General features: G+C 41.3%; 1 protein-coding gene across 4 annotated transcripts in view; it reads right to left on the minus strand.

Annotated features, from left to right (window-relative positions):
* SYNE2 (spectrin repeat containing nuclear envelope protein 2) overlaps positions 1-27,880 on the minus strand; it is a 185,718-nt gene that overhangs the window by 154,343 nt on the left and 3,495 nt on the right. For all 4 annotated transcript variants that reach the window (XM_037393367.1, XM_037393368.1, XM_037393369.1 and 1 more), the window contains exons 2-12: positions 18,434-18,549; positions 9,236-9,297; positions 8,235-8,330; positions 7,887-7,964; positions 7,698-7,790; positions 6,309-6,490; positions 4,442-4,638; positions 3,862-3,962; positions 2,952-3,053; positions 2,050-2,187; positions 1,047-1,211 (exon numbers count right to left, since the gene is read on the minus strand). In XM_037393367.1, coding sequence (XP_037249264.1) covers positions 1,047-1,211; positions 2,050-2,187; positions 2,952-3,053; positions 3,862-3,962; positions 4,442-4,638; positions 6,309-6,490; positions 7,698-7,790; positions 7,887-7,964; positions 8,235-8,330; positions 9,236-9,297; positions 18,434-18,524 — 1,305 coding nt within the window. In that variant the 5' untranslated portion in view covers positions 18,525-18,549. The remainder of the gene's footprint in view (positions 1-1,046; positions 1,212-2,049; positions 2,188-2,951; positions 3,054-3,861; positions 3,963-4,441; positions 4,639-6,308; positions 6,491-7,697; positions 7,791-7,886; positions 7,965-8,234; positions 8,331-9,235; positions 9,298-18,433; positions 18,550-27,880) is intronic.

The following is a 27,880-nucleotide window of genomic DNA, read 5'->3' on the forward strand; positions in this document are numbered from 1 at the left end:
CTGACTAAAGGAAGGCGGGTGTGTGTGTGTGTGTGTGTGCGTGCGCAGGGGGGGAGCAGAATTCTCAGCAGAATGTCTTCCCATCAGGAAAAGTGGATTTGACAGAAATTAAGTATCTTGGGTTTCTCCTTCTTCAGGAACTTCATGATTTTATCTACATGTTCAATGGGAAAAAAGAAACTCCTAAAGCAATGACATCTCTCTCTCTGTCTCATTCTTAGAAATGCTTTAGCTACTTCAGCTAAACAACAAAAATCACAGATCAAATTGCTTAAGTCTGGCAAAGCTGTCATCAGTTAAAAAGCCATCTTGTAACAGGAACTGACTAGCAACAGTACAAAAACTGGTGTTATTAAGCCATTCACAAGAACCTCTGTTTCCCATTTTTTCAAATTCACTTTAAGGACATGTCACAAAAACATCCAACTTCCCCTTGTTCATTAAAAAAGTACAGCATTATGATGATCAACCAGGCATCACCACAGCTACTCTTTTCAAAGTTTTCACACTCACGAGAATGTTTAAACAATTATCTACATAGAGATTTCAAGATCAGAACAGAAAACTCGCAGGTACCGAGGTATCAAAATACCTTTCATTGCATTGAACGGAATTACACAGCGATTCGGCAAATACTTAACTCTAAATACACAAACTTTGTGAACTCACTGGAATGTAACCCTGAGCCCAAGTGCTTTTCTGAATAGGTATGCAGTAAGACTAGATCTAAAGATAAGCATGCAATTACCTTGTGTTATTACTTAACAAACAAACAAGTTGCAGGAACCACATAAAAGAGACCATAATTCACTCATTCAGATAGTATTCAAATTTAATCTCACCCCAATGAAGTCAGAAACCTTCCTTATAGAACCATGCAGTTATTTAATTAAACTCATCATTGTGCAAAGGTATGTTCACAAGAGCTTTTCATCTTCAGAAGATAAGCATATCCACACCACTTCCCAAAATGTCAAATAGCAATTCCATAACAAATGCTTTGCTAGGTCAGACTGAAGCAGAATGTTTCTTTGTAATCAGCATACCTTAAATACTACAATTATTTCTCTGAAGACAAACATTGCTTTAAACGGGTCCTGCAAATCAGGCAATTCTTCTGCCAGCAGATGTTCTACCTCCTGAAGCCAAGCCTCAATGCTATCCAGAGGGGAGGGCAACATCTGGTCCAGCTTCGCTTTCCATTCATTCATCTTAAAAATGAAAACAAGTGATTACATTTCTCACTATTATTTTCTTCCCCATCCCCAAGATACTGATCCCAGAAAAAACAAAACCAACACCTGTCACTACTCAGAAAAGGAGCTTCCAGTGAAGTCAGCTGCAAATCAGCCATGTTTACCTGAGACCCAGGTTTGCTCCCCAGCCTGCAATCTCTGTAACACTGCAGAGAATTTGGCAGTTACTATCCTTGGCTGGTGACAATGTTGAGGCTCAGCAACGGGGAAACATATAGAAAACCAGTTGCAAAATAGAGGGGAAACAGGGATGCTCTGGACAGCTTTCCATCATGGGGTTAATGGAAACATCTCTTCCATAAAGAGTGATTGCCAGCAAGGCCAAATACATCCCCGCTTGCGGCAGAGGGAGGCAACACAGCCAACGTCATTGCAAAGCACTGACCAACTAGATCTCACTATATCACCATCTCTGCTATGAGAAAGAATATATTAACAGACTTTGCCCAGTTGCATCATTATCTGAACCATAATTACATCCCAAAAGAACCTTTTAAGCATAAATAGGCCAAAAACTTTGATTAGAAGACGTGGGCTGTTTTTTGAAGATGTCTCACAGTCCTGAGGCTCAGGAGGCAGAACGGTAACAACACATAGTCACCTTCTGCCTCTTCTTGGGCACTGTACATCCCTCAGTTTGTCTGGACTTCAGGTTCAGGGTCAATACCTCTTCTATCAATCCAAACAAACATCACCCCTCTGCTTTTCCCTGGGCGAGTTCCTGGGGTAGACTTAGCCGCCTTCACCCACCATACTCAGGCTGGTAATGAGGTGAGCTAGAAACGCCTCTGACCTGAGAGATCAGTTTGTCCCACTCTTCCCTCATCTGCTGGTGGCCTTCACTCAGCTCAGCTTCATTTCTTTTAGGTGACAACACAGGCAGGAAGGGTTTTTTTTCTTGGTTAAATGCTTCCATAAAGGACATCATTTCCTAAGGATAAAAAGGAAGAGTAATTTGTAGAAGACTTCAGATGGAAGCTCATGGAGCCAAGTACTGCCTTTGAACACACTGGTATGACTTCCATTAACTTCAAAGGGTGTGATGCATGGAAAGGTAAGATAGCAGGAAAGAGGCCTATTTCTCTCCAGGCAGTATTTCAGTTTGAAATTATAGGTGCCATTCACTAGCAAGATCTGTATTTAATATAACGTTAGTGCAGTCAGGACATGGTTCTCCCCTCCGACCAAAGGAAAGGGAAAATTATTCCCCTCATATTCCCCACAGGCCATTTTGTTACAAACTCGGGCTACAACATAAACCAAAGGAAATTCTACTTCAGCACAATCTACAACCAACATTTCAACTACTCCTCTACAACATTCGGCTAGCAAAACCTACTGTTATTATCACAGAAATGACAAAGGTAACCCTGTAAAGGGCCTATGTGCTTTAATCTTGTCCAAGTCTTCAACTGTGTCAATTAATTGAAAGACATTACTTTATTCTCTCAAAAAAAACCCTTGCTCTGCTCAGAAACCAAGCAGCATAGATCTTTTTCTTAACAGGAAGAATTTTACCCTACCCTTCTCTCAATCATATGAGAGCATTTACCAAATTCATTGTCAGGTTTCCAACTCTTGTTTAAAAGTGTATTTAACACTTCAGTTTAGGCAACGAAGATGAAAAATATTACAAATATTCCCAGAAACATAGCTTCTTTTCACAGAAGCAGTTAAATATGAAACGTAACTTACTTTGTATTTCTGGTAGTGTGTTTCATTCTCTGTGTCAATCAGCAACTGTGCTAACTTCTTCTCCTGTGCAGCTAACCATCTCGTGGCCTCTCCTACTTTTTCCTGGTAATTAGAGCAGAAAATTTCATTTTTCCATTTTGCAAGCCTTGTTTTTAATTTACATTGTGCTATAAAACAACACACATTGAGCATATGATAAACCCCGTTCAAAGCTACTGAAAACAAATAATAATTCCTGGGAAGTCTACTGAATTTTGCGTCAGGCACTATTATAAGAGCAAGGCCAAAGTTTTAAACCTGGCACCTGGCTATATGAAGGCATCTTAAGAGAGGAGCCTGACTGCAGTCCTACTGAAAGAACATTATCAGTATGGAGATACACAAATAAAATTAATACATAAACTATCATAGGAGAATACAAGGAATAGAAAACTTGGTTTTCCAGCCAGTGTGATGAGAGTGACAACTTTTGTCCACTCTACATGTGAGTTATTAAATTTAAAGCTGGTTGTTCTGCATATTTGCAAATCTGTCTGCCTCTACCCCAGTATTTACATACACACTTCAGAGCACTCATGAGACAATCAGGCTTGAAAATGTCCTCTGTAATAGTTAAATGTAAAACCAAGACAACCTCCACAGCAATTCCACCTGTATCATCAGAAAGTCTCATCACACTGAGTCTTGACTACCACACAGGAACATCAGAAAGTTCAAGCCAATTCAGCCCTATCAGTAGCCGAATCAGAGGTTCTACAATCTAATTGCTAGTGAGTCTGGTTATAAACTGGGCAAAGAAAGTACTAATATTCTTGGCATCCATGATGCACATTCATTTGAAAATACCTCAGTGATAAACCACATGCCATGTCTTTTCCAACCTGAACAATTCTATGATTCCAAGACATACCTGCGTGTCTTCTTCAGACTCACACAAATTCCTGGAGTATTGCAAAAACTGAGCCACATAAGTCATGATTGATTTTTCATCCGGATCCATAATGTCAACATCTACAAGAGCCAATGCACCATTTACATAGTTATGCAGCCTTCTAGGCCTGATCACATAATTACACCCTATACTGCAGTTATTAAAACACATTACCATAAACATGTTTATTTTGCAAGAGCTCAGTTAACATACCGTTGACAGAAATTAATATGTAATGAACATTTCTTTTTTCCTTGGGAATATTTTAATATAACATGATTAACTAATGAAAAAGTTTCTCGCATGAACGGGAGAGTTTCATATCCTTTCTTCTGCATATTGTTCCTGCATTTGCTGCCAATTCAAAAATCCTACAAATCTTAAGTACAGTCAGTGTTATAAAATAAAGAACCTCAGGTTCGAGCATTACAGTAAAAATCAATGTTCCATTTCAAAATTAAGCACAGTCTTACTTGTTCCTGTATTACAAGTCAACACATACAGGATTATATTAATTGCACCCCTGATAACAAAGACTAAAAAAAAGCAGATCATTTACCTTCGGGTTCAAGAAGCCGTGGAATATTCAGCTCCAGTTCTGCTATTCTGAAAGCTTCTTTCAGGTTCTCTTTATTGCTTCTAGCTTCTGCCTTCTCCAAATCAACTAGACCTGGTCGTAAGGTTTGGATGATGGCTAAAAAAGGCAGTCCACTTCGCCAGCTTGACTTGAAATCAGTCACATTAATAGAGCCATACCTATCCCAAAAATTATTAGAAACAAAATGTTATAGCCTATTTCCTCAGATGTCCTAAGTAAAAATTCAGAAACAGAATATAAATTAGTAAAATGCAGTATGAACCGAATCCAAGGAGTTATATAGAACCTTGGCACTGAACTTCTGCAGAAGCTGGGTCAGACAGCAATACAGCCAGTACTACCGATCACACGAAGTTATACATTTTTATACTGTCTTTGCAAAATGATTCAATGTTTTTATCTTATGTTGCATTCTGAAGATAAAGCCTTTCTGATCCAATATTCTTGCTGAACATCACCTTTGTGCTCAGTATCTGTGCATTCCATGGGACGGTAGAACACCAATCAAAGTACTGAAGAACATGTAGGTATTTGTAAGGGCACCAAATACTGGAATCACCTCTGGCATTTTACAAAATCCAGACCTCAAAAGTGATCTATTACTGCAAGAAAAGTATTTCAGTTTCTCTGATTTACCTTAGTGTCTTTAAAACATCTTCTATTAAGCAGTGCCTGGACAGTGCTGTGAGGTGCCCAGCTCTGCAAGCCATAGTGAATTCTGGGACAAGTTCCCAGAAACAGCCCATATGAGTATGTTATGACATGGAAAAGATGTGGGGTTTCAGGTGATCAAATTTAGTTACAAAACAATGGGCCAGGACTTACAAGATTTGTTCTTTTACCAAAAACTATAGCATTCACTGATAACAAAATCATTCAATGTAACCACTGCTCAGAAGGGACATTACAAAACAGAGAGCAATATTGCTGAAAAACAAAGACAAGGAAAAGAGGAAAATTAAACGGACAAAGAGCTGTTTTTTGCATGCCAATCAATCTTGTCCTGATAAAACACAGCTAAAAGGGAAACTTCAATGCCCAAAACCATTCTCCCAGCAGAAAGTGTCTGATGCGCTGATGAAGGCCTTTATTTCCCACTAACAACATGGAATATTAGTAGGATGTTATTAGAACATAAAGCAGCCAAAGCGCTGGAGAGAAAGGGCTGACATTATTGTAACACACATTTGAAATGTCCTGGAGTTAACTAGTAGCCCTTGAAGAAATTGGAAAACCTGTCCTTCCCAAGAAATATCCGTATCTGCTCTAGGTTGTGTGCTATGAATACTCCTACTGAAATCAACAGAGCTGTGTGTACATCAAGCATGAGGAAACACCTTGTCAGAACTGGGGACTAAGACCTCTAGGACTAGGGTCCTTCTTGGGGATCATGCAGTGTTTTGACAGAAAAGCAGGAGATATGGTAATCTTAGAAATTCTACGTTTTCCAGTTTAAAAAAAAATAATTATTGAAACTTTGTTAACCTGTGCCAACCACAAGGATTAAAACTAACAAGTCATGTAAACATTCCACGAGACTTATTACAGAGATGCCCCTAAAAGAGAAAAGCCAAACAACTCAATTTATGTTGTGGTATTTTACTACTAGGACTAGCTTCATGTCATTATATTTAAAGGGATCATGCCAAAACATTTATGGCCTGATTGATGCTAAAAGCACTGGTAACAACATCGGAAATCTAAAGGATTTTCTGCTAAGCTGTCACTAAGTGATGTTAAAAAACCAGGGGAAACTATCACCACATTTAGAGGAAAGCAGTAAATACAACGTGTAACATACTATTGGTGAGTCTCGGGTGGAACTTACAGTGAACACTGTTCTTTTGCCCACAACAAAAGAGCCTTTGTAGCAGAGATCTTCCACCGTTCCTTAATTTTAGCGCTTTTTTTAGCTGATCGACTTGCCTTTGGAGAGGAGTCAACAGCACTTGAACAATCAAGTGAAGGCTGATTGTAAGTAAAAGCAAGTGTCCTGGCAAGTTCTTCAATCTATCAAAGATGATGGGAGAGTTAATCAGGCTTCAGTGAAAAATTACCAAGACATCAATGGCAGAAAAAAACAGTGAATTAGAAAGGATTCAGTCACAGCTGTAATAGTAAGTTCCCTGCCCCCAACGTTCAGATCAGGTTTTTTTTAATCTGTTCAACCTGAACTATTTCATGCTGAATTCCCATCTTTAGGTGATTTTTTGACAGGAAATACTCACCCAAAGACTTCCATGTTATACTGTGGGTACCAGCAATGGCATCAAGGGACCTCACTCAATGTGCTTTTCTACTCCTACCAGTGAAAGCAGCCAGTGGCAGCTGTGTTCTCTGCTGTCAACACTGGCAGGTATTACACACGCTTAGAGTTTGTCTGAGGTGCAGGAAAACTTACTCGATAGACCTCAGAGATCTACATCTGGTTAGAGAAGCTTGGTTTAGGTTAAAAGATAATGCACAGGCTATGTGCAGCACAAGAATCTTTAGCACCAAAGTATCTTCACCAAGAAAACTCTGGGCTGCAATACTGTTAAATAACTTTGCTTCTCAGTGCTCTCCTGAGCCCAAATCACTCCCAGTGCACCTATGTTAATTCACTGCTGGGCTTTTGGTCAGAGACAATTTGGCTCCATCATCCCCTACAGTCCTACAACATGATTAAAGCAAGGCCCTGTGCTTTCAAACCTTCCCAAGACCTCACGCCACAGAAGATGCATGCTCAGTAACTCGTATAAGAAACATTGCTATGACAGCTTTCATGTTATTTCAGGCACCTGGTACTAAAAAAAAAAGATAGCAAGAATTACACATTGTCAGCACAGCCAACACTGAAGAGGGGAGCTGCCTCTGAGGGAGATGGATATGAGCCATTTTGCACTGTTTGCTCTGTTTGGAGCTTAATCATTACAGGCCTTCGACAGACAGGCAAAGTTTAGCCTATTTTTTAACCGGTTACTTTAGAAAAAAATCTCAATATCTTTCCTTCCTACCATTTGCAGCTAGATACTGTTCAGCAGGCTGTAATGCATCATCGCATTGGTGAAGCAGCTCAGAGACACAGGGAAGACGCACTGCTGTGTCTCTTCCCTGAGCCATAAGTAAATAATCTTCCTCTTTGTACTAATTCATCTCATCTGGCAACCACGTAAATCAACACGTTTTTGTGCTTTCCTCCTCTACTAAAACTCTCTTACATTGCTGAAATACTTACATGAAAATGAAATATAATTGTCCAAATCAGGCCAAGCACAATGGAAGGTTTTCCTTCAATAATGTCAGCAACATGAATATTTATGAGCTTGAGCTAGGGGAAAAAAAAAAAAAAAGGATCATTGTTAACAAAGAAAATGTTCCACCAGCTAAACTGGCTTTAGTTGTGAATTCTGAAGTTAATACTCACTGATCTGCTCTTTAAAAATGTCAAAGCATTTTCTATGTTACTTCTACACTGAAAGGTATTAAATCCTTTTTCCCGTGGCTGTGAAGCAAAAAGAACAGGTTACATCTGCAGTTGTAAAAAATCAATTTTATTTTATATTTTGACAAGGGAAGTCCTTCAAAAATGCACAAATTACTTTGAATCAACTCATTTCAGCATGTTTCAGTATCAGCAGTGTAAGAATAAGTAACTTGCAAATAGCTCTATGACTCCAGAAGGATCACCCATATGATTACAATTAAGCATATCCAGAAATCTTTGCTAGATTTGACAAAGGACTGAGGTAATATTTTTGTTACTCTGTCTTACCAGATGTTGCCCTGAAAGCACTTCCAACAGATCCAAAAGCAAATGTCCTTGCTGTATGTCTGTATATAGGTCTGAGATAACAGAAGGAGGTGTATGCTGCAAAACAAATTTTAATACTTGTCACACCATCTTTCGTCATTTTGAATTCAACACACCACAGAACATCTCAGACTGTTACTAAAAAATGTTTAGCATCCTTTATTTTTTCAATAAGCTGAAATATAAATTTTGCATCTAATCAGCCATATCCTGCTTCTTCTGACTGATTATTGTTTGTTTCTTATTCCTCCTTGCCCTGCCTCTGTGTTTTATAAGGGTTATTTTAGGCCTCATTTTCAAGTATTTACACTTTTTAGGGAGGTATGTGGCAAAAGCCCCCAAAACTTTGAAAAAGGGAAAGTTAAGAGCAGAGTTAATCCACATTTTGACTTCTTAATCAATGTACCCCAAGTACATATCTGACTATAGAGCTGAATAACTAAACGCTCACTCTCTTCACCCACTTTTGGACAACACAAATCTAACATGAGCTCAGCAGCTTCTGGTCAAGGAGGGACCAACACAGGATTTTTTTTTTTTTACCTGAGCAAGTCAGAGCCCCAGCACATACTGCATGAGCTGCTTTGTGAAAGCTTAAAAAGCACCTACACTACTATGTGTTTTGTCTTAATAGTTACCACTCATTCAGGTCATCCCATTAAATTCATGTTCTTGGATTGCATAATAGAATGATACCTACCTAAACATAGTAAAACTAATCATAAATACAGAACCTCATAAAACCCTGAGAAGTGTGCCACGATCCAGCACAAGTACGTTTTACCACATCAGCAAGAAAGATACTGTCATCTACTTAGAAACAGTCTCTTACAAATGTCCTTAGACAATCACCAATACAATTCTGTTGCACCTATTAAATAGATGCCCTCCAGGGGCTACTTTTTCCAGTTGGTGCCTAAAAAGGCAAAAGGCACCTCTTTTCTAAAGAATCCCCTTCTTACCTTTGCCAATACTGAATTTATCCAGCTAGTGAAGGTTTTCTTCTGTGTAAGCTCTCGCTGCACTGGAGGGAAAAACAAAGGTTAACGGAAAAAAAATGTATCTGGTTTTTTTCCCCAACTTTCTCAAAAAGATACACAGCATCCATCTCAAACCTAAGGTCTGTTCTTCCAGATATTAAGTTACTATTTAATACTAGTTTTTCTCAACTCTTATTTTAGAGTTGATATTTCCTTGCTTGCAGAGATGATACTGCAAGGACCTCTACAAACATCAAGCATATTTCCACATTGGATGCAGCAAACAGCAATTAATGAAGGTTTTCTCAAAAGCTCAGCAAATGCAAACAGCAGTGTGAACACATCATTCTACAGAGCAATACATCTAGAATAACTCCATTCATTCCTAAATGTTCCTTGAAAGACCCAAGGCTACCATCAGTACGAGATCTATCTTGAAATTTGGGAAAAGCCAGGCATGGTGTTGGACGATGAGACCACGATGGAGGCTGTGGTTAGGCAATAAACGCTAATCTGTCGGTGAAGCCACATAAAAGCATGTCTTCGCTAATTGAAGGGCTGAGGAGAATTAATAGGCCATCATCGGGTAATATATCCTCTAAAAGCATCCTTTTCAGTGCTGGGCCCTCCCTGAGGTATACAGACAATTAATCCAGTCAAAAAGGGCCACACAGGTCTTAAAATAGAAGGGAGGAAGAAGGAAGTGCTTGGACCCCATTGCCCCAGTAAAAAACAGTTAAATGGGACTCAAAGCATGACCCGGTCACACAGAGATCCAGCCCTTCAGGGTGGTACACAGTGATAAACTATCAGCAGTCATGAAGGGAGACGGGAAGTTGGTTAAGCCCATATTTGAAAAATCAGAATATTTAAACTGTTTCTTGTACCAGAGTAGAGATCAAGAGAGGGGGCTTCTCCATGCCTTGTGGGTAGCAGAGACAAAAAGAAGTCTCGTTGCCCCAAAAGGTGAAGCAGAGCGTGAGCAGCAGAAGCAGACCAGACCAGCTCCCAGGCCCCGGTCACAGCCTGTGGATCCCATGACTCCCCAAGCCCATGCTCCCTCCCAAAAAACCACCCCATTCCCAAGCTGTACTACCACCAAAGCCATGTGTCCCTGCTGCATGTCTGTACACAGGTCTGAGGCAACAGCAGGAGGTGTGCCACCAGCAGCCATCGCAGCGGCTCCTGGGAGCAGGCGTGAACACAAACTCCTTTTTCTCTCCCTTTCCACATTAGTTTTCACTGCAAGTGTTGGGGTTGGCTTCCCAAAAACAGGCCAAAGTGCAGCACTACCACCCTGGGGAGCCAGCCTGGAGCTGCGGAAGGGCGGTCATCCCCTCCTTCTTCCCCATTTGAATTAAAACCCAAAAGGCTGCACTGGTTTTTAACAGCCCAGACATTACAAAGCAAGTCAAATAGACTATGAACTGAGGGAAGGCAAGATTACAGTTAGGAGAGCTGATGTTTTCGTTGCCCAAACCACCATCTTCGGCCTGTGCCAGCTGCACGGCTCTCCCAGCACTTCCCTCTGGAGGCTGAGGCGGGTGCCAGCCCCCCCATGCATGGCCACAGGCAGCCACGCCAGGGGTCAGCCTGCAAGGCTCCTGCCTCTCACTGCAGGCAGCAGAGAAGCAAAGCCTGAGAGGTGGCAGCAAGCTCCTCTCCCCACTGCATCAGGCAGCCCGGGGAAGAGTCTTGGGCCACGGCAACATAGATGCTTGGAGCTCCTGCACACGAGGAGACAGATGGACCAGGGGATGCCAGCCCACCACCCTGCTGGGGAGTAGGAGAGGACAGTGCATGTCCTGCAGCATGGTCCCAGGGCAGTTCCCCAAGGGCAGTTCCTGGAGAAGCAGCGAGTGGTAGGGCAGCATGCACAGCCCAGGCCCGAAGGGAGATGGCAGGCAAGGCAGCTGCAGGGGTACTCGCTGCCCACTTCCCAGCTGGGCCAAATCCTTCCACCACATGGGAGAGACAGCTGGAGACCAGCCAGGCCATCAGCTTGCAAAAAGAAACAAATCTGGGAGATAGGGTGGGAGCAGATGATCCCCTCTGCCCCTGAATGCATGCTCTTGCACAAAAGATCAATGTGGAGGCAAGTTTGACATCATAAGGCAAATGCAAGACTACTCAGCAATAGATGTGTATGTTTCTGTAGGCTGGGCAGGATGAAAGATACCAAAATTATCAACACCTTGGGGGAGGAAAAAAAATCCTGACTGCCCATGAAAATGAAAATGCCATTCAGAGGAAAATGTCCCACACTATTACGCCCTGGGATTTTGTCAAACACAAACCCCAGTCCTGGGTGGCTTTCCATCATCCAAGACAGCCTGAAGTACTTGCCACGCAGAGCTTCAGCAGCTCACAAAGCAGAGCAAGCTGCTCAAGGGTAATGCGGCCTCCTGTTCCTGACCCCACCATCCGACACACAAACCTTCTTCTGCTTCACTGGGTGCTTGAGCAGCAAGAAAAACACTTGAGTATTACGTGTGTCAAGGGCTGTTTTGCATCCGGTAGCTAATGCATCTTTCAACAGTCCTCCTCTGATCTGCAATACTATGATCCTGTCGGAGCATGAAACAGTCTATTTCCCCTGCTTGCTGGATTGTTTTATGCTTCTTTTTAAATATCACCAAGATAGTGTTGAGCAGTAAGATAAGGGCAGTCTCAAAGACACGGACACAAATGCAATTTTAAAATTCTCTTTCGTTTGGAAAACAGAAAGTAAGTGCAAACATGCCACACAGACCACTCAACATTGCAACGCTCACAAGGAGGACATAAAACAGCATGGAGATACTGGCTTCATGTTAGCACAGGACCCAGCCACACCCTTTGGTTGAATACCTGTGCAGGAGCCGTTCCAGTTACCTAATGAGCGATTACTGCGTGGCTGTGCTCATTTTATCAGGCAGGCAAGGCTGGTATTGCTGGCACTTGAAAAGGGACGGAAAGCAAATATTGACCACTTTGGCTGACACCAGCGACTCTTCCAGCTATAGCTCTTGCCAAACACACACTACTGCTACTGATTTGGAGAACTTTCTTTTGGGGTCAGTTACAAAAAATGGTTAGGATGAGGACATTTGGTCTTTTCTCGTTGAATGTCTCCATATTAACATACTCCATTATGCAATATGGGCCATTTTGTGATGTGTGTTGATTCATGTGGGCAGCTCCTCAGGCAAATACGTCACCTAGCACAAGGCAGTTATTTCACTGCACAACCTAAGCACACCTCAAACCCCCTCAAGCTACAGCCTCTGCCTAGTGCAACCCACCAGGCTGCCTTGCAAGCAGCTGCCATCTCAGCTGCAATGTGACTTATTTTCCTACCCAAATAAATAATAGTAATAAAATCTCCTCCTGAATTAATAACAGAACTCCATCCTTGCCATTATTTCCACGGACTGTAGTGCAGCACTCCGTTTCCATCCAGACCACACAATGCACAGCTCAGTACAGATGTGTTTCTGGCACCGTGGCAGGCAGTTGTATTGCAATTTTCAGGCTGAGTGTGTTTTCCCTCCCAGCTCCCCTCCGACTCTCCTGCTCAGAGGCACTAATGATTTAATCAAGCTCTCAAATTCTTATCTCTACCATGTGGTTAATTAATACGGATTTTTATTTTTATGAGGATGAATGGATTCTTTGTTAGGCTTTTTTATAGGACTCTAAGTGACCTTGGTTTTCCCTTGCCCTAGTTTTCAAAATGCCACTGACCCAGAATAAAAAAGCTATCAGGAAAAAACTGATCATTTCGTTCACTTTGGGCCAAAGCTCACCAAGCCAAAAAGTGGATTTGAGATAACAAAATAAGAACATGCTAATCTGAAAACAGCCAAAATCTATCACATTTCACCCTGTGCTTTAAAGTTAATCTTCAGAACAACTCTTTAGGGAGGAATAACACACAGAAGCAGCGTGTCACGTAGGCTAGCCAAAAATCAATACACGCTGCTGGACAATGACTGTTTTACCCAGTAATGAGCTATCAACAAGTGCTACGAACCACACTAATCATTAAGGGCTGGAGCATAGGGACACAGCAGGAACCATGGTGGTGCTGGAGTCTCCCAGGAGGAAGAGAAGGGGGCAGGAGCACTGCCAGCTATAGTTTCACTCTCACTCTTCCTTAAACAGTGATACAAAGAGCCAGACTTAACATTAATCTCCTCTCTGCTGCCTTTCATGCCTCCCTTTCTGAGGTGGGAGATGGCAGCTCCCAGGAAAGCACCTTGCCAGGGAGCTGGGGGAAGCAAATCATAGCAGAACAGATGTACCCTGTCTGTCCACCTCACCAAACATCACCAAACAGCGAAGAGGTTTTATTCTATTGTAAGGACTGGTGCGTCACTGCCAGTGAACCATTTACAACTGTGTGGCTTTTTTCTTTTAAAAAAAAATAATTAAACAATTGTTTGAAATTAATGAGTGCAAGCCTGTCTGTCATCTTCCTATCTCTGTTTTGCCACAAAGAGTTAAGCTCTTGTGTATGATATTTTTATATCTTCTTTCCATCATGCTGGTCAGCTGAGGCTGTATCTACAGCAGGATGCAGTGAAGCTCAACAGGAACAGATCAGCAGATCAAAGAAGCTGGCAGTCAGGATGTAGCCTACCCACAGCCAAGAAAGGTTATGTTGGACTACCTCTAGCCTGAATGACCACAGTCAGCCATGGTACCTTCTTGGAGCATTTGTTTTAGTTTCATCCAAAATAACCATTCCCACACTCCCTGACGGCTCAGCAAAATGAACCAAAGCATGGTCAGCAAGGATAACTGGGAAAGCTCCTTTAAGACAGCACTGCTGATAAGAACTAAAACACCAAGCAGGTACATGCTGTAAGTGACAGGAACTATCAGAAGAACTGTTAAGTACTTGCCAAGCCAGGGAGAGGGTGAGCAATTCACCCCTGAGCCCTTTACACAGTCCCTTCCCTTCCACCCACTAACAGTTTCATTTTCTGCAGACAGGAAAGCAGGGAAAAAGGAGTTATTTCCAGCATTTATGTTCAGCAACATGGTGTTAAGCAATTAAAAACAAACACAGGTTTTTTTTGTCAAGATTATGAAGTTTATCCAAAACCCAGTGAAGGTGATGAAAATAATTCTACAGTAACAGGTCTTTTAAATCCAAGTATCATATAAATATTAACTAATTAACTACTACCATGTCTGTGTGGCAAATGGGAACTTTTCTTTCTACACTATTCCTTTCAACCTCCTTTTCCTTTTGTAAACAAATTATCCAATTTACCAAAAGTGCTGCTAACTCAGGAAGCGTGCTCACATCGAGTTTTGCCCTCCTGGCTTTCTTAAACACTTGCTCTTCTCATAGCCAGGATCCTGGAGCTGCTCTGCTCTGAATCACTACTGTCTTTATGGCCACAACAGCCCATGAAGTGAGGCACTGCAGCACTTGTGGGCATAGACAGAGGATGCAGATTAAATTCTTAAAAGTACTAAATCACATCATTTAGATATCAACATAAAGATAAGGGCTTAAGTGGCTTTTCTAACGTTTTAAAGAAAATCCACAGTGAAGCTGGGATTTCAGTGCCCTGTGTGGGTGGCTCAGAAGCCATCCACTCCTTAGACATTTTAATGGCAGATTTTAACCAGTTAAAGCACCTGATAATGCCTTTAACAAACCAAAATTTATCTAGGAGGAAACACATTTATACAACTATATAATCTATTTTTTCATTAGACATGCGAAACAGACCAAAATGTCCATGACCGATTTTTTTTTTAGGCAGTGTCATGTATCAATTGCCTCTCCAGTGCCATCAGCCCTGTCATGTGCCATGGCAGCTGCGCAGTTAGGGGAACTGCAGACCAGCTCCTCACTGGGCAGCAGGCAGCAGAAACAGGGCATAAATTCCTGTGCAGCTCCTATAGGAGCTTTTTGGTTTGTAAAAGCCACTCTTGAAAAAACTTAATAAACATGTAACGATCATTCTGGTTAAAGAAAAAAACCTGTAGCTGTAACAACATACTGGCCCCAACAGATGAGGCATACAACTAGAACAAAAAAAAAATACTGCTGTGTAAGTCTACTTGACCTCTGGATAATCGGGTCTCAGATAGATATCCTCCTTGCAGATGAGTGCTATCTACTATATGTGGCATAACAAAACCTATCCATACATACCACTGTATTTTCAATTTCACTTGAAATCATTCATAAAGGATTAGACGTAATTGCATGGAAACAATATAATTAATTTATATCATTAAACACTCTTCAAAAACAGTTTTAGCAGCCACATTCTGATATGATCATCCTTTGGGGTACAGTAACAAGCAGTAACAAGCACATAGATCAATAAGCAGAGCCAAATATTAGGACCCCTGCAGTTAAGTAAACAGTGAAAAAGTAAGTGCAAGCCCCAAACTCCTTGAGCTAAAACACACTCTCTTGCTATCAATTAGCTCAGTAAGCACGGGAAAAAGGGAAAACGGAGTTCTGCACAGGTTTGATGTAAGCTCCACACACAGGTTCTGTCTGTTTTCTTAAGGAAGAACAGGGAAAGATTTGTGCATGGGAGGGAAAGCGGAGGTTGGATCCTTCCACAGGTACAGAGATCTACATCCTGAAAGCGAGAAATATTCCTGCTCCAGAGTGCCACGAACCCTGTTCAGTTTCTGCTGTAGCCACCCATCCACAAGTGGCTGCACATTCTCTTGCTGCAATCCCACCCTCCTGCTCATCGGCAAAGAGTAGTCATACCTACAACAGTTCTCAAAACATTGCCATGAAGCCCTTCTCTTGCCAAAGAAGGTGACAAACCTCCTCATTTCAGGTAGCTGAAAAGAATTTTGGACCCTGACTGTGCCTCTTCCACTAAGGCTGAGGGCCAGACTGGACACGTCTGTGGGGCCAGCCTATAATGCAATGCTGGGAGGGAAGCTATATCCTAATTAACCAAACTAGATAAGTGCTCTATCACCACTGGATGCCTTTCAGGACTAATAGAAGATTGGATCCCAAAGAATTTAAATGTAGATTAAAATATGAGCAATTCAGACTAGATCTCACCCCTACTTTTTTCTTTTGCACCAAGTATTTATGCATACCTCCTGTGATTCTGTGTATTATACAAAGCTGGACATACCCTTTGAAGCTACATCTTAATTTGAAAAGCAGCTCATAACAAGTTTTACACCCATCTTTAGTCACCCAAAAAGTAAGCTGCTTTTCTGATAGTTATAAGCAGCTATTCCTTCAATCTGAGATTTCTCTACAACTTATCCAGGTGAACCTGAAGATGTGAAGTAATCAAAGTCTCTGGCTGCTTTGCAAATCTCATCCCAAGATTCTTATTAATGGAAAAACCTGTTTCCTTGAGTGACCCTATTATTCTTATTTGACCTTTGCTACCACAGATCAGCAGGTAGAGTTACTAATGGTTTCTATATGTCACGTCAGGGAATGTGTCTTCGGTGCTTCATTGCAGCTGTGCTGCCATTTATTTGTTTGACCCAGAGCAGATGCTGCAGCATCACAGCTCCATACATAGAACACACCTGTACCATTTGTTGCATCTTTAATTATCACAAAAATTGCTTATATTGCATCTAAGGGATGTCTCTGGATGTTTTACAACAGTCAGGCACATACAACTTGGCCCCAGATTTGCAGTGTGTTCATTTCAGTGTAATCTAGGAGCTCAAATTACGACAACAAAGAAATATAATTTACTCATTTTAATAAGCAGGGCTCTTTCACTGCGATATTGACCAAAAAGCCCTACTGTTATTCAACACAAACATCAATCCGACTTTTCAGAAAATAGCATAAATATTATTGCAAAATAAAACCCTATTCTAAAATCGCATGTAACTTTAATTCAGCGCCCTCTGCCTTAAATCTAGGCAGTGTTTTCCAAACCCACTTCATGACAACAGCCACCTCAGTCTTTGTACCAAAGGCTGACTTTGACTGGCACAACAAATGTGTGTCTGACAAACTGTGCTTGGTGCAACAGCCAGACTAGCTCCTGTCTGCTAGGAGTTTTTGCTTGGTGTCCTGAAAATGTAATACTGAAGCAAAACGGAAGAAAATTCACCATTAAAGACATTTGGCTTTAGACCACTGTTAACACTCACTCATCAAAACACATGGCTTCAATGACAATATTAGTGCAAATATGGATTGCAGAAGTGACTTGGCAGAATATTCTTTTGCACCATCTGTTTTAAACATATTTTCTCTCAACTAAGCACCATAGTAATTTCATTGCAAGTGAGCTAAAAGGAAATAGCTCTGTGGAAACACGACAGCCCATCCATCCTAGAATAACCAGGCTCTGCATACATCAAAGACGGGCTTTTCAGCAGTGCTAGTCCTGCTGCCTGGACTAGCGTCCTTGGTAGCCTCCATGAATGTTTTCACAAATAAGTTCAGAGGAAAAATCAGCCTTCCTAGGAAATTCTTAAAGAAGGAAATTCAACACATGATCAGAAAACCCAGAAAGCCTATCTCAGAGGCCAGCTCTGATGTACTCATTATCACCTAACCATCCCGGTAGCTGCCATTAAATTGGAACAATTAAAAATCATCCAGTGAGTGCTTCCTTAATAAGTTATAACTCATTGCCAGTACAGATGAAAGACTCTGATCTCTAAGAAATTTGTTTAGAAGCCACAAAAATTTTCTACTTGTTTTGGCCACAAGCTATCTTTCTACACTTCCAGGGGATCTAGCAGTAAGAACAGAAAACCAAAACTAAAATCAAATAAAATAGTACTGTGGTTAATAGCCTCATTAAGACAGCTTAATGTAACCACCTAATTGTCAGCAAATTGAAAACAAGGAAACTAATGAAATGGCATAACTGTTTTCATACTGGCAGTTCCCTTGAAAATAGTTTACAGTAACATGTATTCTGAATAACAAAATATAAGAACTAGTGAGCACATCTGTACCAGAGAAGGCAACAGATCTGAAAATATGAGAAAGTACTACAAGAGCTGTTATCTTTCACTGCTGAAGTGCCTCTCACAAAACATAGAAACATCTGCAAAGAAGCACAGACATGAACTAACTACACTGATCATAATGCTAGTTTTAACAGGTTTATCAGAAGTCCCTTCAACTTGTACACACAGTCACAGACTTTTGCCAAAAAAATCTACATTACAAAGGCACAGAAAACTACAGTAACTTACCTTGCAGCGATAGACAGAGATCATCTATTTCAGAGGAAGCCTGCTCCTCTGTTGAAGGAGATGACTGCTTTGATGCCATATTTAACTCCATGGAGATTCTTTAATCAATTTCCAAACTGAAATTATAAACAAAAAAGAAAAAAACCAAAATCACTACAGTTTTACATTAAGTACTGATGATGCTCAAGTGTGTGGTGATGAGATGTGTTTTGGCTTGTGTTTTCTTCCCTTGGTAGGCTGTTTCCTTAGCTTATACAGAATAAAGTAACTTCCTACTGCATGAATCCAAACTTTGGTCCCTTGACTCTTTTCTAATGGTGGCCAGCAGTACTCCACAACACAAACCATGGATCCCAGCGTGTCTTTCCATGAAAAGAAAAGTACTAGGATTAGGAAAATTCAAACACAGTTGCTTTGAGAAAGTCATGGTGACAAAGGCTTACAATGCCTTCTGCAGAACTGTTGCTGCCAAAACCAATTTTTTTAAAAAAATCTTTGTGCTTTTCAGAGTTCTCTTCCTGTCCAGATAAGTTGTTGCAGAACAGCAACAATTTAGGCAGAATCTGCAAAGATTTAAGTAAAATGAAAAAGCAGCGGTTATCATGTGAGAATAATTACAACTGCTGTCTCTGTCTGGTACCTTTGTTACTCCCCAACCCTATGCAGCAGTTTCTTTTTCCAACTCCTCCATTTTCCCCTCCTCTGATAACTCCCCTGTCTCTAATGCAACTTCGTAAACGATATGCTGTAGCTTTCTTAAAAGACTAACATTGTTTCTGGTACTGCAGTAGCTACATTGTTCCATTTGCCACTGCAGGAAAAACTGTATACTTAGATACACTCATGTTTATCAAGAACTTAAATTCACAACCATATAAAGCTGAAAATTAAACAAGGGTTTACCTTAAACGAGCTTTGTTACCTAAATAACTGTAAGCTTTTCATCAGAAGTACTAGGATTTACACACCATATATTAATAACTCATCCACCAAGTATATGTCAAAATAAAGGGCGTGAATAGAGAGAGGAGCAAGGAAACACAACACTAAAGAATGCCAGAGAAATTTTTATGTTCCCTTGTGCATATGAATTATGAGGCAGCCTTTGTGTACTCCACTACATACTATTTTTCCTCACTCCCTGTCTCCCTCACTGCACAGAAAGGACAACATGTGTTTAATGAGGAGCTATTAAATATTTTGTTTTCCTCACCCTGAACAATGTGTGTCCTTGTGCTTTATCCAAGAGCTGCTCTGATGACAGGATTATTAAGTTCCTCCCAAGACTTTCTATGGCACTCATCACCCTGGCATCTGAACACTTCAGAAACATCAATCAATTCACATTTACAGCATCTATGTGACATCAGGGGTTATTGCCCACATTTAGAATCACAGAATGGTTTGGGCTGGAAGGGACCCTTAGAGATCTTCTAGTCCAACCCCCCACACACCATGGGACATCATTTTATCAACAAGCAAAGGCACAGAGAAAATAAAGGGGAAAAAAAGTCGCTAATTTGCCTCTGGTTTTCCAGAGAAATAATGCTAGTTCGTATGGCTGAAGCACTGATTCCAACAGCTGCAGTGAGTATGCAACATTTCCGAAAGTCACCACCAACTTACGACTAAAAACTCAAGGCACCAGATTCAAGAAAGGGGAGTTCTCGCAGGGGCAGGTAAAGATGAGACCTGACTAAATAATCAGAGAAAAAGGAAAACAAATGTTTTACAAGTTTGGCTTGCTTAGCCTACCAAAAAGAGTATGAAAAGGATTAATTTGATCTTTAGCAGGCACAAGAACAAGATGATATAAGCAAGCCATGCCTTGAGGGTAGAATGGAAATCAGAAAATTTCTAAATAGCCAAGAAAGCCAACAGAACACTGAGTTGCATCAACAAGGGCATCACCAGCAGAGCTAAAGAAGACATTATCCCACTCTACCCAGTGCTCATCAGGCCACACCTGGAATTAATTCTGTGTTCAGTTTTGGTCCCAGCTATACAAAAAAGATGTGGACAGGCTGGAAAGGGTCCAGGGAAGGGTCACAAAGATGATCAAAAGACTGGGAAGCCTGATATATAAGGAAAGGCTGAGAGAAATGCGTTTGTTCAGCTTTGAGAAAAGCAGCTTAGGGGACACCTTAACACCATATTCCAGCATATAAAGGGTGCTACACAGAAATTTTACAAGGTGTCACATGGAAAAGATGAGGGGTAATGGGTACAAGTTACTCTTGGGGAGATTCTTGGACAGAAGAGGAAAATTTTTCACAAGAAGAATAATCAGCCATTGCAATAACCTCCCCAGGGAAGTGGTGGATTTCCCCAACATTGGACACTTTTTAAGATTCTGCTGGACAGGGTGCTGGGCCATCTTGTCTAGACTGTGCTTTTCCCCAGAAAGGCTGGACCTGGTGACCCTTGAGGTCCCTTCCAACCTGGTATTCTACGATTCTATGATAAATATTGGGTTCTAATAAAGCCTACTCATATAGGCAAGTGGCACAAAGGGTTTATGTGATTTTAGGATTGGAATTGTTCAGAAGTAGACAACATAAAGTGGTTGCCTTTATTAAAGGGACACTAGGACTTCCAACCCTGGAGAACTCTCAGAAGTTCTCTGTTCTTGAGCTAGAAGTATGAGTCTCAAGTCAGACAATCAAATAAAACCCACACAGTTAGCTGCCACTGATAAAACCTGGGGTTTATATGCCAGGGCTAGCATCTTGCAGGAATTGAGCAAGGGCAAGGGCTGAGCAAGAATCCAGTTCTCCCAGCAATGCTGCCTATACCCAAGCAGATGCAATCCTTCCTGGGAAATTCCTTCCTTTTTCTATCAAGATCAAGCAACACAAAACCAAAGTCTAAAAATGCAAAATGTCAGGTGGCCTTCATATCATTTGGGTATCACTGTATGTCTTGAATTTGATTTTGTGATCACTATACCTTGAAAGATACTAAGTTAGCAGCAAGACCCAAATGGAGAGTATGTAACCAAACCACATCATCAGATCTGTTGCTTTTTGTTCCCAGGACACAGGTATAGTTAACTGCATTCCCTCCACCTTGTATTTTCCAGTGCCCAACTGTAAGCCTTCAGAGACATTTAAGAAATAGTAAAACCTGGGCAACAGTGAATCCACAGGTGAAATGAATAAGCCTGCCTGAATCTGGACTTAAGGTTATAACTCAAATTGGGTGTCCATGTAAAGGGTGAGATTACTTAGAAGCACACAGGTAGACACGTGCCATTGCCACACCAGCATAACCTACAAGCAAGACATCCCCAAAACTATGTATGTTCCTGCGGTTCTGGGGCATGCACTCAACGTCAGAACATCAGTAGCAACACATGTTCTTTTTCTCTTCAACACAAGTTTATTCTCTCTTTTTTTTTTCCATTTTCTTTTAAACTAAGCACTATTTAAGGACTCTCTTTTAAAGGCACAAAAGCAGCACAAAATCCCCAAACAGCAAAAACATACGTATCTCTAGACTTTATTGCATCCAAATTTGAGATGGTGACACAGATGGAGCCAAAGCACGTTCACCTAACTCGCACAATGCTACAGACATTGGGAGCATAGTCTAGCATAAGGATTTGGCATTAAAAAATCTTCTATAATAACTGGAATATATGCAAAAGCCATGAACAGCATTGACAAAAGTTTTGTAATCAAAACAAAATGCAATTTTAACCTTTCTGTGACTGTTCCTCCTCTGTCCCCATCCCCTTGCAGCTACAGCAGCCACACAGTTCATAGCATCTCCTTTTATGTGCTTGTACTGCACGTCATGTGATGGGACCTCAAACTTAGTTCAGATCTCTAAGCATGAAAGTAGCTGAAGTTAATAAAACTTTCAGGATTTTAAAGCAGAAAGTATATTAAGCTTTAAAGCATTAACTTTAATTAAATTATTAAATAAATTATGGCATATGATCATAGAACGTGTATAAATGAAAAAAAGCATATGTTCCTGTTTTCTTTTAAGGTCAAATTAAGGCCTCCTTCCCAAAAGGATGGGACATTTTAAAATGTCTTTTTAAATGCAGAAATCCACTCAACAAATCCACAGTGCAGGTTACAAAATCACACAGCTAATACCAGGTAAGTTTGTGCTAAAGCCTTCACATCCCTGAAACCCCCCAGTCACCATCCAACACGGCACATACATTTTGCCCTGCCTCCAATTCCTGCCCAGCCTGAACAGAAGACTCCGCAGCTGCTCTGAAGGGGAGACACTCACACTCTTGGAGGACATACCTGCAAGGATTAGTATTCTTTAAAAGGTACAAGGTACAGATTGTCTGAGAAGAGATTATACAGGGACGATATGCTAGTCCCTTTGCCCTTCCCCCACCCTGAATTTCATTCAAATAAAGTATATTAAGTATAATTATATCATATCAACCTCTAAAGAGTCTAAAACCATCAAGCTATGGGTAAGATTGCTTAGCAATGCTTTTCATAGGTAATAACAACAACCACCTTTTTTTCTAGTTCATATTTAAGTCAATTATTTTGTTTCATAATTATTCAATGAATGGCAGAGCTAAACCAAATCCTTCATTTCCAGGACAACTAGGAAATACATACCTATAGTGCTGAAAATAAATCAAATGCTTTCAAACGACACCATGCTTTTTCAGTGGGGATAAAACCAAAGGTGAAGAGAATGACCTTGTCTTTCACTCTTTCTCGAGAGTCTAGCATTAATGCAGGAAAGCATTAACTGCTTACACCTTGGGATAACCTGTGAAATACCACAGAGCCAAAAAGACAGTTCCAGGAATGCTGGGACCTTGTTTCCAATGGATTTGTTTCCTGTTTATTAACTTATATGAATTGCACCAGAGCTGTTGGGCGAGGTCATCTTCTCTTCAGTGTGGGAGATGTGTTTCAACACACAAGAAAGGTACATTACAAATGTACTCCTCAAGAGAAAAGCTTTCCATACCATTCTCCAGAGGAGTAAATGGTCAAGACACCCTGGGCTTAACCTATAGCTCATATGTTTCAACCATCAACAAAAGCTTTTCCCATGACAAGAGCACTCATAATCCTCAAACCCAGGCTTGCCTCTACTGGGTATTGGTAGAGTACTTACTTCCTTACCTCTCTAGCTGTTCCCAAAATAGGCATCTAAAAACATAGGTGGAAAACAGATCAACACAGTCATATTATGTAATTTCCACTTAACTTGCTTGGAATCTCTCTTCCTTTCCCAAGTTCAGCTGAAATTAGCCAGCAGAGTGAAAAAAAAAAACCCTGGGTATTAACATACAGACATGGGCACACTGACAGAGAGAAACCTAAGTGCAGGCAGCAGACTAGAAACCTGAAGGAACCAACTTGAAGATAATTCTACCCAAGTTTTACATGTCATTATCATAAGAATAGACAACACTGATTTAAATACCATGTCTCCAGTGAGATGTAAGTCCCAATCAGACCTATGAGATGCTCTTCTTAAGCAGGGTCTTTATAAGGACATTCTTGTCTCAGAAGAAAGGCGGGAAAAAAACATTTCAGATGGATTTGGAGGATTCATTAGCAAGGATTTCACAGCCTTAACATTAGAGTTTGGATCAGGATGGTTTACAAATATGTTTCCACAGTACCAAGCATAGGAAGGTTTCATCATATGAAAAAAAGTTATACAGTATGCTCCTCTACAGTGAAAATGCCATTTTCTAAACAATTATGTAACTACAGTTAAAATATAAAATGTGTATTTCATGTGCATTCTACAAGATATCTGTGCACACTAATTAGGAAGCAAGGTAAACTAGTTGGTGTGATTTCCATACCGCCCCAGGTACGACCGTTTTCAGCTTCTGAGTTTACAGCTAACTCCTGTATGCCACGACACTGTGCCTGCTGCACAGATGTACCCTCAGACCCCTCCCCATGAGCCAATCTTGAAAAATCATATGGCATGAAATTATCTCAGATATGCACTCCTTAAAGCTGAAAGCAGCAGACACCTTGCAAACAAGCCTGGCTAGAGGTAGTTGGATATTATAACCCCACTGTTAGTAAACCCCTGCTTGGCTGGTTTTGCCTTTGCAGACACATGCCCCACATTTTCCCAGTTACGCTGGCTACATGCTTTCCACTGGTGTTGCAATACGAATTACAGACATCTTTGCATGGCATCTCCAGCCGCTTGCTTTTACTTTTCCTCCTTTGAAGTGCCACTGATTATTTATGACCCATCGAGGGACTCAAAAGACTTTCCCTCCACAGAGGCCTCTACATGTAAACTGAAGTCTGTTCCTAGCAACAGATTATTATTACTCATGTATTCACTCGAGCCAACGTCATGAACAGAAACAGCAGATTTTTATCTTTGATGAACTAGTCCAAAGGAAGCAGAGCTGCACAATGCAGACTGACAGAAGACCCTTTTCCTTTTTAGTTATTAACAAAGATCTCAGTTTATTTTATATTCAGAAAGAAGCAGTAACATTCAGAAGTGCAAGTCTCAAGCCTTACAAAGTGCTGCTGAGCCACCTTCTTTTGGTAAACTGGTTTTCTGTAAGTCTGTCACAGCCTCCCTAAAGGCAAATTGTTGGCATCCAGATCATAATATGACCTAAAGAATTATCACAGAAAATCCCTCAAGTTGGTTTGGTTTTTTGCTTTTTTATGATATTTTATTTCCCCTCATTTCCAATGTACTCACACCTCTCTTAAGTCAGAGAAGTTCACACAGCACTTAAGTCTGATGGTCATGCTTTCTTCTCAACACTTCATTTACAAGGCTTTCACCATTTTTTCACCCAGTGTCAAGAGTGGGGAAGAAGTTCTGTTCAAAACACACATTTTCCAAGATCTCTGCGCTAAAACGCTCCCTTTTTTTAAGGTCCAACTCCAGAATGAAGTTTATCCCTCCCACATTTAAAATGTTTGCCAACATTGCTCTCGTGGGGGACCTCAGATTGTATACATGTCCACAGCTGGAATAAGATCACACAGCAAACATACTGATCCCCTTCCCTTCAAAGCCACATCCTCAGGTAGCAAAAATCAGGACAGCACCACTGACATCTACTTTGGCCTCCCCACTTGTGCAGCTGACACCTTCTTTTTGGCAAAAAGCCCCAAACTTGTCATCATCCAGTAAGCAATAACAGCACACCCTCTGCATTTTCCTGGAGGAAGAAAAGGGTTTCCATTAGGTTTCCATCCCTTTGAAGGTGATAGGAAAAAAGCGGCTATAGCCTTCTGATCCTACATAATATCCTACAGCAGTCAGATGGGTATCAGCCCATCTTTTAATAAGCACATGCCATTAGAGAGACTCTGCACTGCCTGGGATAATGCAGAAAGAAGTCTAGCCTTGGGTCTTCCTAAGCTATCAGTACAGCTGGAGATGAAGGAATCAGAAAGGGAAAAGCTTGCAAAAGGCGGAACAAGTCTGCTCAGAAAGAACCAAGCCCAGAAAGCACTAGATCTGTGGGAGATACAGAGATGGACACAAAGCTACACCCCATCGCCACCAGAAATAGTCTTGCCTTGTGTGAACTGACACACCTAAACTATATTCACCAGTAAGGACTCCTCCAAAGAATAAAAGCTGCAAGACCAAGACATCTCTTACTAGTTTATTTATGACAACCAGCGGCAGTACACTTTTGTTATCCAGGGACTTCCCAGTGATCTATTTATAATTTTTGAAAACATGCCAGGACAAGCATATGAGTATACAAAGGCCACACCACTTTTTAAGGCCAGCAAATGTTGCTGGTTTGTCTTTGATTTACACATCAGTAACACTGCCTGTTACAGAAGCACAATGGATCTTCTCCTTGCGTTAATCAATTTAAAAATGTGGTTAGGAAAGTGTCTTTCTTAACCTTTTCTTTTTCTGAGGGGTGGTAATATATTAGGTATCCTGGTACAATTACACAGTTTGAAAACTGCACTAACTCCATGCTGTTGTTAACATACACACAAACCCACTTTTATTAACAGAGCTAAGCCTTGTTCCCACATTCACAAAAGTTGACCTGTGGAGATGCACGATGCATTTGCTTGCCCATGAGGGCCTATCTCACATTTATCTATTCCCAAGTGGAAATGCAGGGTCAAAGTACACTTTCTAAAGTCGGAGAAAACATTCAGTTTTCAACTGGCTTCCAAGTTCTCCCACACCGTTAATAAAAACAAGAACTGCTCAGAACTCAAAATCACAGTTGTTAATGAAAAAAGGAAGAGTGATGAATGTCTGGAGGCTCAGAAAGCTGATGCCATGCCCCTCCATCCCTGAAGGGTACACTGCTATGCAGGAAGCCAAAAATACTATGCTGACTTCATGGCTCCTTCAAAGTCAAGGGTTTGGGTGACAACTCAATCTCCAAAACACAAAGCCCATATGCACACCCCAGCCCAAATCTACCTGTGCAATGCCCAAAGTGTAATGCCCAAAAGCCTGCAGTGATGTGCAAAAAGCCATGGTGTTTATGTGGTGTGTTGCCACAAGGCCAGAATGGAAAAGCTCTTTGAAAGCCTTTGTGTGTTTCCCTGCTGACCGGCACGCCAGTTGAGCTGCAGCCCCAAGGCCACCTCCAACAGATAATGGGGACTGCAGGGAAGGGTTATGGTAAAAACAACATGAGAAACACAAGCTGGCTCAAGATCTGCGTGGCTATACCTGGGGAGTACACCCAGTGCATAAACACGACCTCTTCCTACTCGCTTGGTTAACTCAGAAAGCATGCAACACAATAGCAATTGCTGTAAAGAAATTGTCCTACAAGCCCTTCTCCATTCCCACACAAGACACCCCTAGCTGACCCCCGTGCCCTGGCAACATGGGCTCAGGCAAGGCGCAGCAGCCAGGCACAGTGGTGAGCAGCCATGCTCTGCCTGGCCTCCTTGGGGAAAGGGTGCAGTGCGGCCGCAGCTGTCCTGGCGCCGCAGGGTGCAGACAGACCTCAGACCTGTAGGCACACAGCTCCCATCTCAAAGGGGAAGGGCTGCTCGCAGCTCATCATACCCCTTCCTCCGCGCTTCCTGGCCCAGAGTCAGTTCTTACAATTGCGAAGGGAAGGGGGAGGGAATTGCCAGCAATCACAGCAAGTTCAATTCTCCTGCAGGGGACTGCCTGATCAGAACAAACCAAACAACGCTTCCAGAACAAACCGAACAACGCTTCCTGCTTCAACCAAGCAAGAAGTATTGCAATAAGTTCTATCTTTTATTTACAAATGTTTCTTTCTTTCCCCTGGACTGCAACTGGAATTCTTCGGTTAGTCTTTTAATAGAGACTCACAGCCAGCTTCTCATTAACACTGGAGCCACTTCACATGGTGTAAAAGGTATTTAAAATAGCAGTACATAATAACTACACCTGCTTTGTATTAATGACACGATATTAATGAGAATCAGACTCCTAGTAATGTTCTGCCTTTGAAGTAATATGAATGTTTCCTTT

The sequence above is a fragment of the Falco rusticolus genome, chromosome 7, assembly GCF_015220075.1.
Source record: "Falco rusticolus isolate bFalRus1 chromosome 7, bFalRus1.pri, whole genome shotgun sequence".
NCBI lineage: Eukaryota > Metazoa > Chordata > Aves > Falconiformes > Falconidae > Falco > Falco rusticolus.